The sequence below is a fragment of the Dunckerocampus dactyliophorus genome, chromosome 10, assembly GCF_027744805.1.
Source record: "Dunckerocampus dactyliophorus isolate RoL2022-P2 chromosome 10, RoL_Ddac_1.1, whole genome shotgun sequence".
Lineage (NCBI taxonomy): Eukaryota > Metazoa > Chordata > Actinopteri > Syngnathiformes > Syngnathidae > Dunckerocampus > Dunckerocampus dactyliophorus.
The window spans coordinates 3,171,868-3,186,433 of NC_072828.1; the positions used below are offsets into that span (position 1 = coordinate 3,171,868).

The 14,566-nt window shown below is 41.7% G+C and overlaps 1 protein-coding gene across 5 annotated transcripts in view; it reads left to right on the forward strand.

Moving 5' to 3' along the window:
- Positions 1-445: 445 nt before the first annotated feature.
- The window catches only part of rnf220b (ring finger protein 220b), a 54,250-nt gene continuing 40,129 nt past the window's right edge, over positions 446-14,566 (forward strand). For all 5 annotated transcript variants that reach the window (XM_054788803.1, XM_054788804.1, XM_054788806.1 and 2 more), the window contains exons 1-2: positions 446-645; positions 2,877-3,491. In XM_054788803.1, the coding sequence (XP_054644778.1) occupies positions 2,897-3,491 (595 nt within the window). In that variant the 5' untranslated portion in view covers positions 446-645; positions 2,877-2,896. The remainder of the gene's footprint in view (positions 646-2,876; positions 3,492-14,566) is intronic.

Genomic DNA, 14,566 nt, shown 5'->3' on the forward strand with positions numbered 1-14,566 from the left:
GTGTTTGAAGGGTTTTAGCCCCCTGATCGTTCACCGCTAAATGTTTCTGTAACTCTTTGCCGCCAACTTTTTGCGCGTCACCCGTGTCGGGTCATGAGTGTATCATACAAGCCAAACACTGACTACTCTAAATGTGTCACAGTAAAATAGGCACTACATTTTTATTGGTTCCTTCAACCTTTTATGCAAGGTTGCAAAAGTTCTCTTCCAAGAGAGTTGTCCATGTGAAAATGTTACCTTATGAATAAAACCATCCTGTTAACGGTACTTTTGCATATGATAGTATAGGACAATAAGAAGCACCACCGACGTATTTGACTTATCTTCAGCAGGAGGCGTGACATTAAAAGTGTCCGAGGAGGGTGAGGTTGAGGGGGTGTGAGTGGAAAGAGGGCTGGGGGACGGGCAGGGAGAGGAGGGGGTGTCTCACACACGCACACGGAAACACAGGCAGTTGACTGGTGTCCTCATCCTGCTCTGATCCACGACCACTGCCGAAGTCTGGCAGTCGCAGCATCCCGCAGGAGAAGGGAAGGCGGACGCGTCCACGCGCTGTCCTCCGTGCTCGCACCCGTGGAACGTGTCTCTCGTTCGTGGACCAATTTGGAAGTTTCAAGCCAGTGCGCGAACTTCTTCCTCGTCACGGTGAGTCGCGGTTTCTTTGAATTGCTTCTGATTGGCATCATCGATTGTTTGTTTGATTCGGCGCGATTTCCTGCTCGTCATTTTCACACACACACGCACACAAAAGTGCGTGAACTCGCGCCAAAGCGCAGCGTTCACGTGTTTACATTCGGCCGCAGAAGTAAGTTCTGAATGGCGGGATTCTAATTAAAATAAAGTTTGCTGCAGTTGATGACGTGGTTGATTGGGGCAAAAACAAGTTAACCAAATGTTTTTGTTTCACACACACAAAGATTCATTAACTGTGGAACTAAATACAACTAAACTTAAGTTAAACAAATCAAATAAAATAATACATGTGTGACGAGCCTAAAATATTCATTTGCTTATTTTTGACTTTGAGTTTGTCTTCTAAAAACAGATCCTCAAAAATTTGAGGCAATACGCTGAAATGAAATACAACTAAAATAAAGTAAAAGTAACTCAGTAGAGATACCTAAACATATTAATTTGGTGTGTTTTTGTCGTAAACTATTTTTTTCCTCCAAAAGGGGTCATCAAAAAAGCGTGTCATGTTATATTTGGTCGATATGCTGGAAGGAAATGGAACTAAAATAAAGTAAAAGTGAGTCAGTGAAGAGTTCTAACAAATATCTGTATTTTTTGTCTTTAAAAATGGGTCTTGAAAATGAGGGCTCATGTAATAACTGGGTCAATATGCTGGAACTAAATACAAATACAAATACATACAACTAAAATAAAGTCAAAGTAAATCTGTAAAGATGGCTAAAAATATATAAATTTGGATTTTTTTTTGGTCCTTCATTTTGCCGTAAACATTTTTTTCTCTATAATCAGTTTTGACAAAGAGATATCATGTTACATTTGGGTCAAAATACAACTAAATTCAAGTAAAAGTACCTCTGCGAAAATGTGTAAAAATATCCATTTGGTCTTTTTTGTCTTTGAGTTTGTTATTTAAAAACGAATCCTTAAAAATGGGTTTTGAAAAAGAGGGTTTGCGTTATATATAAGGCAATACACTGGAATGAAATACAGCTAAAATAAAGTAAAAGTAACTCTGTAAAGATACCTAAATGTATATTACGGTAATTTGGTGTGTTTTTGTTGTAAACTTTCAAATGTAACGATTGGGTCAATATGCTAGAACTAACTACAAATAAATACAACTAAAATTAAAGTAAAAGTGATGTACACATGCCTAAAAATATATTAATTTGGGTTATTTTGTCTTTGATTTTGTCGTAAACATTTTTTCCTCAAAAATGGGTCGTGAAAAAAGAGGGCTCATGTTATATTTAGGTCAATATGCTGGAAGGAAATGGAACTAAAATAAAGTAAAAGTAAGTCAGTGAAGAGTTCAAAAGAATATCTTTATTTTTTGTCTTTAAAATGTCTATAAGGGGTCAATAATAATTTGATCAATATGCTGGAATAAATACGAATAAATGCAACTAAAATAAAGTAAAAGTAAATTTGTAAAGATGCCTTAAAATATAAAATTTTTTGGGCTTTGTTTTTGTCTTTTTTTTCAAAAATCAGTCTTGAACAAAACAAAATGAAAGGAAAATAAAGTAAAACATGTCTGTAAAATATTTCTTTTTTTAATTCTTTGAGCTTGGATGCGGGTCATGGCAGCCTAAAGACCAAATTTGAACAAATCCAGATACAGCGGAACCCGCTGTATCTGGATTTGGTTTTATTACATTGCTTTTATGTGTGCACATTTGACATTTTTATTGTTTTCGTCTTTTAATGCACAATATCCCATATTGATTTAAATACACAAAAACCAAAAATGTGGAGCATCTTCCTTTTGAAATGACCCATTCAAAACTCTCATTCCCTTTTTTTTTTTTTTATTTAAATGGTAGTTATAAAGAAGAATGTGAAAACACCAAATAATTGTTGTTATTTGGAAGTAGCACGCATGGATTCGTTTCTCTTGATGTTTAAGGTGCTGTTGCCGGTGTCGTATTTTACTGTAAAACTGCACCCAGGTGTGTTGGTGGCATGGTGTGTTTTTACTGCATTAAATATTGCTAGAATATTACATAAGAAATTGCTACTATAAAAAAAAACCTTTTCGGACGTGTGGAAGTGAACACATGTGGTGTACTTTGATGTAACCGTGCGTGCATGTTTGAAATAAACTATTACGGTTACTGTATTTAAAGTGGGTATGAATGCGAGGAAATAGCAGTAAAAGTGAGTGTCCTTCTCCTTCTCAGTGGCTCTCACAAGGGGGTGAATGGACCTCCACCGCCCCTTCAAGATGGACAGCCCCTCCTACCTGCCTGCTCCCCTCGCTTCCCCCGCCCTCATGGTCCTCGCCTCCACCGCAGAGGCCGGCCGAGACGCCTCTGTCCCCTGCCAGGCGCCCAGACCCTTCGGGGTCCCTGCCTCGGTGGAGAAAGACCTCCACCTCCCCTTCCCCTCGGCCTCCTACACCTTCGCCTCCATGTATCAGCGCCAGGGCCCCATGTCCGGGGCCTTTCCCGGCCGAGACTTCCCGGCCTCCCTGCTCCACCTGCACCCCCAGTTCACCCCGCCCAACCTGGACTGCTCCACCTTGGGCGTTCTCAACCACAGCGGGGTGGCCGGCGCCTTTCGGCCCTTCTCGTCCACCCATGACGAGAGAGAGTCCATGGGCTACCACTCGGCCTTCACGCCCGCCAAGAGGCTGAAAGGTTGCTTCTCGGAGGGGGAGGGAAAGGAGTTTGACTTTGGCTCCCCCGGAGGCTCACTGAAAGCCGGAGAAGACTCGGGGAGGAAGTTGTTCTCCATGTCCGGCCTGTTGTCTGATAGCGAGGCCTCGTCCAGCCCGGAGGAGCGTAAGGAACACAGTGAGTCCTCCGCCTACGCACGTACAGCAGAGCCACACTTTTCACGGGGGTTACCTTCCCAGAGATTCGTGTGGGCCTGTGTGGGCCACATTCTAACAATTATGTCAATAATAATGTAATGTAATGTAAAAAGAAAACTAGAACAAAGAAACAAACAGCAAAAATGGGAAAATCAGTCATGTTACACGAGTAAAGCCAAAATATTTGGAAAAAAAAGTTGTAATCTAATGAGAAAAAGTTGCAATTTTACAAGAATCACGTAGCGATATTGAGAGGAAAAATATAATACTTCGTTTAAGTAGCATAAAGTTAAAGTAGTCAAGAAAAAAGACAAATAATATTATGACAAACAAAACAAAATGGAGTTGGGGAAATATGTCTAATATTACGTGAATAAAGTCAAAGTTTTATGGGAATAAAGTCAGAATTACGAGCAGAAAATTTACAAGGCAAAAGTTAAAATAAAAAAAACAGCAAAAATGAAAAAAAAACAGTGTAATTTTGTTTTAAATAAAAAAGTCATAGTGTCACAAAAGAAAGTTGCAATGTTACGAGAATAAACTCGCCTAAAGAAAAAAGAAAAAAGGAGGGTTTTTTAAGTCGTAATATGAGAAACAAACAAAACAAAGAAAAGTTGTAATTTTTGGACAATTAGGTTGGGGAAAATGTACGTTGTAATAGTCGTAAACATTAAAAGAGGAAACAGCAAAAATGTGAAAAAAACAGCTGTAATTTTACAATTTTACGAGATTAAACTCGGAATATCATGAAGAAAAATAATGTCGTTTTAGTAGCATAAAGTTGAAATGCTAAAGAAAAAATATGTTGCTTTTTTTTCTTGATATGCCCATACAAATGCTTATTTTTGACACACACCCACCTGGAAACCCCCTTGCTAGCTTGACGTTGACGTTGACCTCAGATTTTGGATCACCTTTTACAATAAAAGTGACTGTTGTAATGATTCAGTTCGATTCAGCTCCAGAATTCTCCCCTTATCCCTTCAATTGCCATCGTTTACTGTCATATTATGTTTACTAGTTTGGGTAATAGGAGTGTAAAGGTGACTGTAGGGGTGTTATTTTATGCCTAGAGGGCTCTAATAATGTTAAAAGGCGTATTTAGAAGGTGGTAAACAGGTTTTCTATCCAACTGTGAAAATATGAAATGTGTAAATCAAGGAATTCACTCATCAGCCCCCATGACGTGTCCTCATTTGTTCACGACTGTAAACGACATTTGTGGCACCCCCTACGGGTTGTGCTGAAAATGCATCGGAGTACGTGCTAGCATGCTTGCGATACGGGTATCCTCAGAGTTTGATAGTCAGGAGACAAATGCTCAGTGACTTACGGACCACGAGACAGTGACAGAGAGGAGTAGCGCATCTTCTGCTCGCAACATTTGGAGAGACATGCTCTTCATTAGACACTGACGTATTAAAAAGTATTGGGACACTTGTAACCAAAAGGAAGTTTAATATGGAGGAAGTACAGCTATTTATCTGCTTCCAGTTTTCTATAAAGACGTTTTTAAAAGATGTTAGAATGTGTTTTTCGTGTCCGTTTGTGAGGTCTGCTGGCTCACGGTTCTTTCCAAAGGTGTTTGACGGGATTCCTCCCCACCAAACTCACCCAAGCATTCCTTCACGGACATTGCATTGTTAAAGGGCCTTCCCGAAAGTGAAGCCTACAATTGTCCGAAATGTCTTGGTAGGATGCAGCGCTACCAATCCAAGCCAGGGCTGTCCAAAGGTTCGTCCGGCCAGGGCCACATGGTGACAAATGAAAGGATGCAGCTTTGCCAGTTTGATATTTTGTAAAGCAATTTTACGAATTAATTCTCGTAAAAATTGCAGCTTTTTTTCTCGACAGAGTATGACTTTTTTCTCTTCATATTTTGACTTTCTGCTCGTAAAATTAAAGCTGTATTTTTTTTCCCCATTTTTGCTGTTTCTTTTTTAAATGTTTCCAACTATTTCAACTTTCTTCTCATAAATTTTCCTCTCGTAGTTATGACTTTATTCCCATAATATTTGGACTTCATTCTCGTAATATTATACATTTTCCCCCAACCTAATTTTCTTTAACTTTTTTCTGTTTTGCTGTATTGTTTTTATTACGACTTTTAAAAACAACTGCTTTTTAAAAAAATATGTCAACTCTATGCTACTAAATCGACATTATTTTTCTTCATGATATTACGAGTTTGTTCTCTTAAAATTACAAGGTTTTTTTTTTGTTAAAAAAATGACTTTTCCTCGTAATATTTTGACTTTATGGTAAAAAAATTATCTTTTTTCCATTTTTGCTGTTCATTTTAAACTATTCCAACTTTTTTTGTGTACATTTTCTTAAGTATGACTTTATTCCCATAATATTTTGAATTTATTCTCATGATATTATACATTTTCCCCCAACCTAATTCTCCAAAAACCACAGCTTTATTTTGTTTTTGTTTTTTTCTTATAATATTATGACTTATTTCAACTTTATGCTACTTAAATGATGTTATTTTTCCTCTCAATTGGACGTTATTCTTGTCAAATGAAGACTAAATGCAACACTGTTGGTGTTTTTCTGAGGGGTTTTTTGTTAGGGCTGTACCCCCCAGCACGTGCCTTGTGAGCTGGCTCACACTGACTCCTTTTCTCTCGTTGGAACGCACAGAAAAGGGAAAGAAACGCAGTATGTGCTCATGCTTCACATAAAGATTGTGAATGATGGGCGAAATTTAAAATAAGTGTGTTTTTCCTTTAAGTTACGTGTTATGTTTTGTCACCCACGCAGTAGCAGCAGCTGATTTATGTGATGCGTTCACTTGCTGTGGATGTGTTGTGTTTTAAGTATGTCGTTCTCTTTGATGACCACCCGTATACGGATGGCCCCTCGGCCAATTTTTTAACCCAGTGTGGCCCGCGGCTGGAAAAGCTGGCCCGCTTCTGCCTTAAGAGCTCGGGCTTTTATCTCACTGGCGAACGCTGCTCAACTTTCATTTAGCGGGGGATCTGTGTGCCGCGGGTTCGAGTCCCAGAGAATCTCAATCTCATTTCTCGGCCAGAAAATCACGTTTCGCGATTCTTGGAGAAGGTGGCTGCCCCAATACATCGTATCCGGCTCTGCGTAGCCTGTTTTCCGAGCGACTTTGACACAAACGATGTGAACAGCTACACCTGTTTAGCGCAGTGATCATTAGCCGCATATGACCATTAGGACTATTGGAAGTCAGACTTTCCTTGAGGAGCACGGATACACGGGAGCGTACGGCGGGCAGACGGCGGAGGAGTGAGCGCCGGAACGAGTGACATCCCGTCAGAGATAACGAGGTGGCAGCGGTAGAGAGGAAGGGATGGAGGAGGATGGAGAAAATGAAAGCGAGAGAGTAAGAAGCGAAGAAAAAAAAAAACCCTCAGCGCAAATATGGCCGCCCACACCAGCCGTCTGATTTGTTGACAAATGAGTGGGAGAGGTGTCAGTCAGTGTGCAGGGGAAGGAAGAGACGCTCCTCATTACTCCCGGGGATAATTGCCCGACGACGCGGGGGCAACACTCTCTGGAGGGGGAGGGGGGCGCACGGCCGGGCATGATGGGAAATCAAACCCTCCTCAGCGGCCGCCGCCGCGGGGAGCGCCTGACACTTCAAAGCGACGCAGGGAGGGGAGAGAGCACCCAAAGCCTCGTCAGATCAGAGGGGGACACTATGAGAAATAATGGCAATGAAGAGTGGGGGTGAAGGTGGGGGTACAGACGCACCTAAAGGAAACTTTCATCCCACACATAAAGGACACGGAGCAGGAACAAGTTGTCTTAAGAAAAGTTTTGCATGCGCTCGTCTTTTGTTGAAATGCGTTGAGTGACAAGGCCTGGCGGGACGGAATCTCAATATGGAATTTTAATAAGGAAGGAGACGACGGGAACGCCAAGCGTGCTAGCGAGGGAGGTGTGCCTGCCTGCCTGCCTGACAGTGTTTGCTCTGTGCAGCCGTGCATGCGCGCTACGCTCACCTCCTGTTTTTTGGTACTCTCATTTAGGGGAATGTTGACAAGGACAAACGGTGGGGGGGGGCGAGGGGTTGGGGGTTGTATCTCGCCCCAAAAAATCGGTTTGGGTTGAGGACAAAAATGGGAATCTGGTTTTCCGGGCTTGATCCAATTAGACCGGGAGCGAAGGCAGAACTTAAGAGCTTTAATGCAATTGAGCTCCCAGCGCTGACATGCACTTGTTCCTCTTGACTGACTTGCAGACACTCACTTCACCACCTCGAGTCTTAAATAAAACTCGAAAACTTCCCCGACTGGGAGAGCGTACGCGGCTTCCCAGACTAGAGCGGCCATCGGCATGCAAACAAGTTTGACGGATGAGTCAAAGTTTTATTCAGCGGCGGACTGTTTCCCGCCCTCTGCTGAGTTTGTACAGTGGTACCTCGGTTGCCGCAATTTGTTCCAAAAGGTCTGACGAAAAACAATATGTACAAAAGCCACGGCAACTTTTCCTGCAGGAAATAATGTACAGTCGTCCCTCGTTTACAGCGGTTAATTGGTTCCAGACCCAACCAAGGGGATTCAATATTAATAAATAGAATATTTTCATAGTTAGAGCTTAGAAATGTTGTTTAGGACTTTCTATATACAGTTTTAACATTATTAGAGCCCCGTAGACGTTAAACAACACCCCTATAGTCACCTTGACACTCCTATGATTCATTGTTTACACCAGATTGCACAACTATTATGCTACAGGGACTCTCGACGGCCGTTAGCTAGTGAGCTAGCAAGCTAGTCAGCTAACCGGTTAGTCTCGAATTTATCAAACGGAGTGGGGAAGAATGACAAGCTAAGGAGCCACAAACTTATCACTTCCACACGGAATGGGAAAAGAACCTTTTTTTCAGTCTCCATCCATGGCTGGCTACATGCAGTGCAAGGTAGGGTAATGTAATAAGGATGGATGTCTCGTCCATGTCACATTACTGCTGCCTAGTGGCCAGAATACCACAAATCACTTGCAGTTATGTTGTGACTAATAATAGACCATAGTCTACCACCAAACTGTCATCATTGATGAACTCATTCAATACCAAAGACGTATTTATTCGTTTTTTTAAACCCAAACGCTCGCGCCCAAGGACGTATTTATACGTCTTTTACGTTTTTTTTGAGCGAAAAGGTAAAAAGAGGTGATCATGCAACTGCAGACTAAAATAAGTCACTGTCACTGCAGTTTTAAGCCATAAAAACGGCCACAAGGTGGCAGAAGTGCAATTGATAAGAGCTCGGCATGGATCTTTTAGATGTATCAACACACTCAGCAGCAAGGAGGACATGGAAGAGCATGGAGGAGTGTAGCGTGCACAAGGCTACGCATCGTAGGGAAACTTTTTAACGCATGCACATACGCATTCACGCGCGCATGCACGTGCACACAGAGTTTAGTTCCAAATTTGAAAATTGTAAATAATTTATTGCAAATACAGTGTTTTGGCATTTGAGCTGCCACAAAAGCAAAATATTTGTGTCAAAGTGAAAGTTATGCTTGAAATGTATCTTTTCACAAAAAGCTGCTTTTCTCCTTTTTTAGTTGGGAACTGATATTTTCCTGAAACTTACCTACGTTCTACTGCTGATTACTAAAGAACGGAAAGAGGTAGAAACAAACTTTTTTTTCTGATGAAAGACGAGAGTCTAATGTTTCTTGTGGTAGGTTCCATGTTTATATAACCACACAACACAATATTCTGTGTGCCTTGGAAGATCAGTCAAAATTGGCTAAAATGGCCAGTACCGGAGGGGAGGTCTTCAGAAAAATGGCTGGGAGTGAATGAGTTCAATGATTAACTTCTGAAAAAAACGTGATATAGCGAGGGAGCGATGATCGAACCACGATATTGTGAGGGACGACTGTAAATCCAATGAACTGCCGATCGTGATCACGAGAGCCCAACTTTAATTCCAGTGTGACATCAGAGTGAAGTTAAAGTCTTTTCAAAGTAAATTCAATGATTACATAAATTTTATAGTTAAGTAACACAATTTAAAAATAATAAATATATATATAAAATAATATATATTGTATATATTACATAGAGACGCACAATATCATTTTTTTTTTCAAACCGATAACCAATAACTTTCTGCTTCTAAAGACCGGTATGATACCGATAACCAATTTTAGATTTAAGTGTAGTTTGGCACACCTGGAAGTGAAAAGGACTGGAACAAATTAGGATTTGATCAACTGTACCTGTTGATTAGTCCTAATCAAATATCATGGCATTCCTACTAGCGCATCACTACTATCAGGAGAACCAGAGTATAGAGCGGGAGGAGCCACCCGGCGTGGCCCAGCAAGGTGCACTGTATTCAGGCACACGCTCCGAGCAGCCGATATGACGCCGCCGAGGTCGCTGGCAAACCTTTCGCACTTTTTTCAAGCGCCGCGGCCCTGGCGTTTCAGGCGGATGAGCTTTTTCTGTGTGCTTGGTGTTTTTTTCCCTCATCGCGGAGCATTTTTGTATGACTAGCATGTGAAATGTCTTCCTCAGAAAGTGATTGTTCACTGTTCACAGCTCAGGGGAAGTTACGACAGGCCGTTAACATCACAGGCATAGAGGAAAAAGGAGCGCTTGATTTGCTCACCCGTACAGTTTGCGTAATCTCGCCTCATTTTTTTAAATTAGCGGTTATCTGAGCTATTTGTAATGTTATCACATTTATTGGTATGACATCATAATTCCCTCATATTGGGCTGATAATTATCATGTACCTCTAATATATAATATAATAAATAACAGTAATACAATATATACAGTACATACAAAATTAAAATAAAAATAATAAGTCATTATTATTGTATTATCATTGCTATTATTATTATTAATTATTGTACTTGTTCTTTATTATATAAGACCCTTTTTTCTAAAATGTATATGCATGAAGTCGTTCCTTGCTCCATCGCAGTTTGACCATTACTCCCTCGCTGTATCCCGTTTTTTCAAATATTCATTCATTAATAACTGATTGGTATTTTTTGGTTGACTACGTCCTATTATTAGTCCAAAAATATGCCTATTTAAGCAAACTGGGCGTATTGTTTGCCTGAATTGTTTGTAGTATTCCACATTGGTCACTCGGTGTCAGTAATTCTTTGCTGAGACAAGCACCAGACTTGATAGCAGGCTTTTTTTGCAGGTTACAACAGGCACAGTAGTAATAACATAATAACAATCATAATAACGCAGGCTACTGTTGTGGCCATAGTCCACAACAAGCTAAAACTCAACTCTGAACCCCCGACCCCCGTCACTTCCTGTCCGCCTCCCGTTCTGCTCCCCTTCAAGGGAAACTGTCTTAAATGGCTGATGATATTCTCTGATTCATTGACCAAAAGCCTATAAGTCATTCAAAAGACGCGTTCAAAGACATTGCGATGATATGTAGTATTCTACACTGGTTATTAAGGGTCAGTAATGTTACATTGATGAGACAATAGACACCGCAGGAAGTACTGTCCAAAAACTGGAACAACAACTGGCCACTTTCCAAATGCTAACAAGTGTAAGTCTACATTATGTCTTATGTATGTCTTATTTTCTCTTATTATGTCTACTTTATTGGGTAGTAGGAGTGTAACAGTGACTATAGGGGTGTTATTGCATGTTTAGAGGGCTCTAATACTGTATTTAGAAGACCATAAACATGTTTTTTACGATGTATAACTACGATCACGGTCGGGTCTAGAACTGATTACTCGCCATAAATGAGGGATCACTGTACATTAATAATTACTTTGTATAATTTAGAAAAACTTTGTAGAGACTTTTTTTTTTCACCACAGCTCTTGCCAGGTGTACCAAATGTTGTGGACCTTGCCACATCTGGCCCGTGCATCACGGTGGCGGGACACCTCACCGTCTGCCCCCGTTTAGCGACCCCCCCTTTCTGTTGATTTTTCCCCTCCAGACTCTCCTCAGTTTTATCAGTTAAGGTCCGAGGTGCTCGGCGTGCGGCTGACAGCTGTTCAAACAGTCTCGCTAGCCTTTCAAAGGGCAGATGCTTTCAGCCGAGCGCGGCCTGCTTATTTTCCTCAGGGAGATGCTCGCCGGTGCTGGGCCTAGCTGGAAGCGGAATGGCCCTTTTACCAGAAACAAGAGCAGGGAAACTGGAAGCTATGGCCAGATTCTGACAAAGCAGTGTGTGTACTGTATGCACGTGTGTGTGCGTGTGTGTAGCAGGGTGCCAAAGCTGGTAGAAGGTTGTCATGAGGAGAGCCAGATGTCGAAGGGCTTCTTGCACTCCAAAAGGTCAGAAAACCGAAAGTCTGCACCTCCATAATGAACAAAGTTGTCACTAAAGGCAAATAAATAAACCACGAAGCTGAACAACAATTCAACAAACGTCACAGGAATACAAACAGCTTCATGTATGAGCAAACTCTTTGAAACTGATAGTACAGCAAAATTAAGCTTTGTAAACTTCTTATCAGACTTTCGGTACCGGAGTTTTTCTGCCTATGACACTAAGGAAGATGGATTTATAGGGAATTTGAGCAAAAAACGATGATGTATTTGTAACAATGATATACAATCATATAGATGAGGACATGAATGAAAAAGTTTCACTGACTCACGGATGCTCAATGAAGACTCGAGTTTCACTGACACACAGGTGCGCCGCCAAGACTTGAGTTGCCCTGACTCGAAGGTTGACGAAGACGCGAGTTTGACTGACTGAACTCAACGAAGACTCAAGTTTCGCTGACTAACGAGTTGACTAAGACTTGAGTTTCACTAACTCATAGGTTGATGAAGACTCGAGTTTGACTGACTCATGGGTAGACAAACACTGGAGTTTCACTAATTAATGGGTTGACAAAGACTCGAATTTGACTGACCCACAGGTAATCAACAAAGTCTTGAGGTTCACTGATTCACGGGTTGACAAAGACTGGAGTTTCACGAACTAAAGGATGACAAAGACTCTAGTTTCACTGACTCGTGGGTTGACAAAGACTCGAGTTTGACTGACTCATGGGTACTCGACTAAAACTCGAGTTTCACTGACTCCACTTGACAAAGTTTCACTGAGTCACGGGTTGCTGAAGACCCACATCTCCCTGACTCACGGGCACTCACCAAAGACTCAAGTATCACTGACTCATGAGTGCTTTACAAAGACTGTAGTTTCATTGACTCATGGGTTCACGAAGACTCAAGTTTCACTAATTCATGGGTTGACAAAGACTCAAATTTGACTGACTCACAGGTACTCAACAGAAACTCGAGTTTCTCTGACTCCACTTGACAAAGACTCGAGTTTCACTGACTCACGCGTTGAGGAAGACTTGCATTTCACTGACTCACAGGCATTCGACAAAGACTCAAGTGTCACTGACTCGATGAAGACTGGAGTTTGACTGACTCACGGGTACTTGAAAAAAACTTGAATTTCACCGGTTCAACTCGACAAACACCCTGCAATTCACTGACTCACGGGTCCTTGACAAAGACTCAAGTTTCACTGACTCGCAGGAGTCTTGGCGAAGACTTGATTTTCACTGGCTCACTGGTTGACAAAGACTCAAGTTCCACTGACTCACGGGTGCTTGATGAAGACTGGAGATTGACTGACTCACTGGTACTTGATAAAAACTTCAGTTTCACCGCCTCAATTCTACAAAGACTCTCCTTTCACTGACCCACGAGTCCTTGACAAAGACTCAAGTTTCACTGACTCACAGGTTCACGAAGACTCAAGTTCCACTGACTCACGGGTTGACGAAGACTCAAGTTTCACTGACTCATGGGTTGACAAAGACTCAAGTTCCATTGGCTCACGGGTGCTTGACAAAGTCTTGAGTTCCACTGACTCGTGGCTGCTGGACAGAGACTCGAATTTCACTGACTCACGGGTTGACCAAGACTTGAGTTTCACTGACTCATCGGTTGACAAAGACTCAAGTTCCACTGACTCACGGGTGCTTGACAAAGTCTTGAGTTCCACTGACTCGCGACTGCTGGACAGAGAGTCAAATTTCACTGACTCACGGGTTGACCAAGGCTTGAGTTTCACTGACTCATGACTGACTCATGACGAGTGACTCGAGTGAATTGAATACCAGATTCACTTGAGTGAGTGACTCATAAGAGCTGGAGTCAGTAGAAGGAGTGGAGTATCCCATCACCACTACAGAGGAAGTATTTAAATACACTGAGGACTCCTTGGCAGAGGTGCAAAGAGTGTAAGTTGCTTCTTTGTGGAAACAGAATCAATATAACATGGTTCTGTGTTGGATTTGTCACGTGGATTTAATGGTCACGGTGAAGCTTGATGGGTTAAGCTGGCTGCAGACGCGGCTTAAATGAGCCCCAGTCTGTGAGTGTGCGTGTGAGTATGCATGAATTTGCATTGATGTTATTTTATTTCTGTAATTTATCTCCAGAATGTTACATTTTCAGCACTGGACAAAGCAATGTGACCTACTAAGAGTCTAAATTGTAAAAATACCCCACATTCTTGTCTGTGTCTATTCAAAAGTTTGTCTTATCGACACGCGCACATGAATAGGAGCTCTTTACTCCGTGATAACAAGGACGGCGTGCTGTCGTGGACATCTGTTGGTATTGAGTGGAGCTTGTGGTTGAAAGACACGGTGTTTACATCCCACCGTTGAACCGTGAGAGGATCAATAGCAACCACTCAATTCTCATGCATATACATTTAGTATCTGCTAGGCGCTGTTATTCCCAGGACGCACGCTCCTTCGCATCTGCACTCCATGCACCGACTGCCGCGCTCACCACATGCTTATTTAAAGCTTGCTGCTGTTATCTTGCCACGTTCAACCCTTGCGCAACAACTTTAAACAATAGCCTCAATGGCTATGGCTTTGTTTCCTACAGGAAGAGCATTACATGCTTCCACTCAAGAAGCAGAGCGTAGTAGGACCCCAACTGTTTAGGTAGCGTAATCCCTCATTTGTCATGGTTAACTGGGTCCAGACCCGAATTTCTGTAGTAAGAGCATAGAAAACCTGTTTACGACCTTCTAAATACGGTTTTAACATTATTAGAGCCCCTAT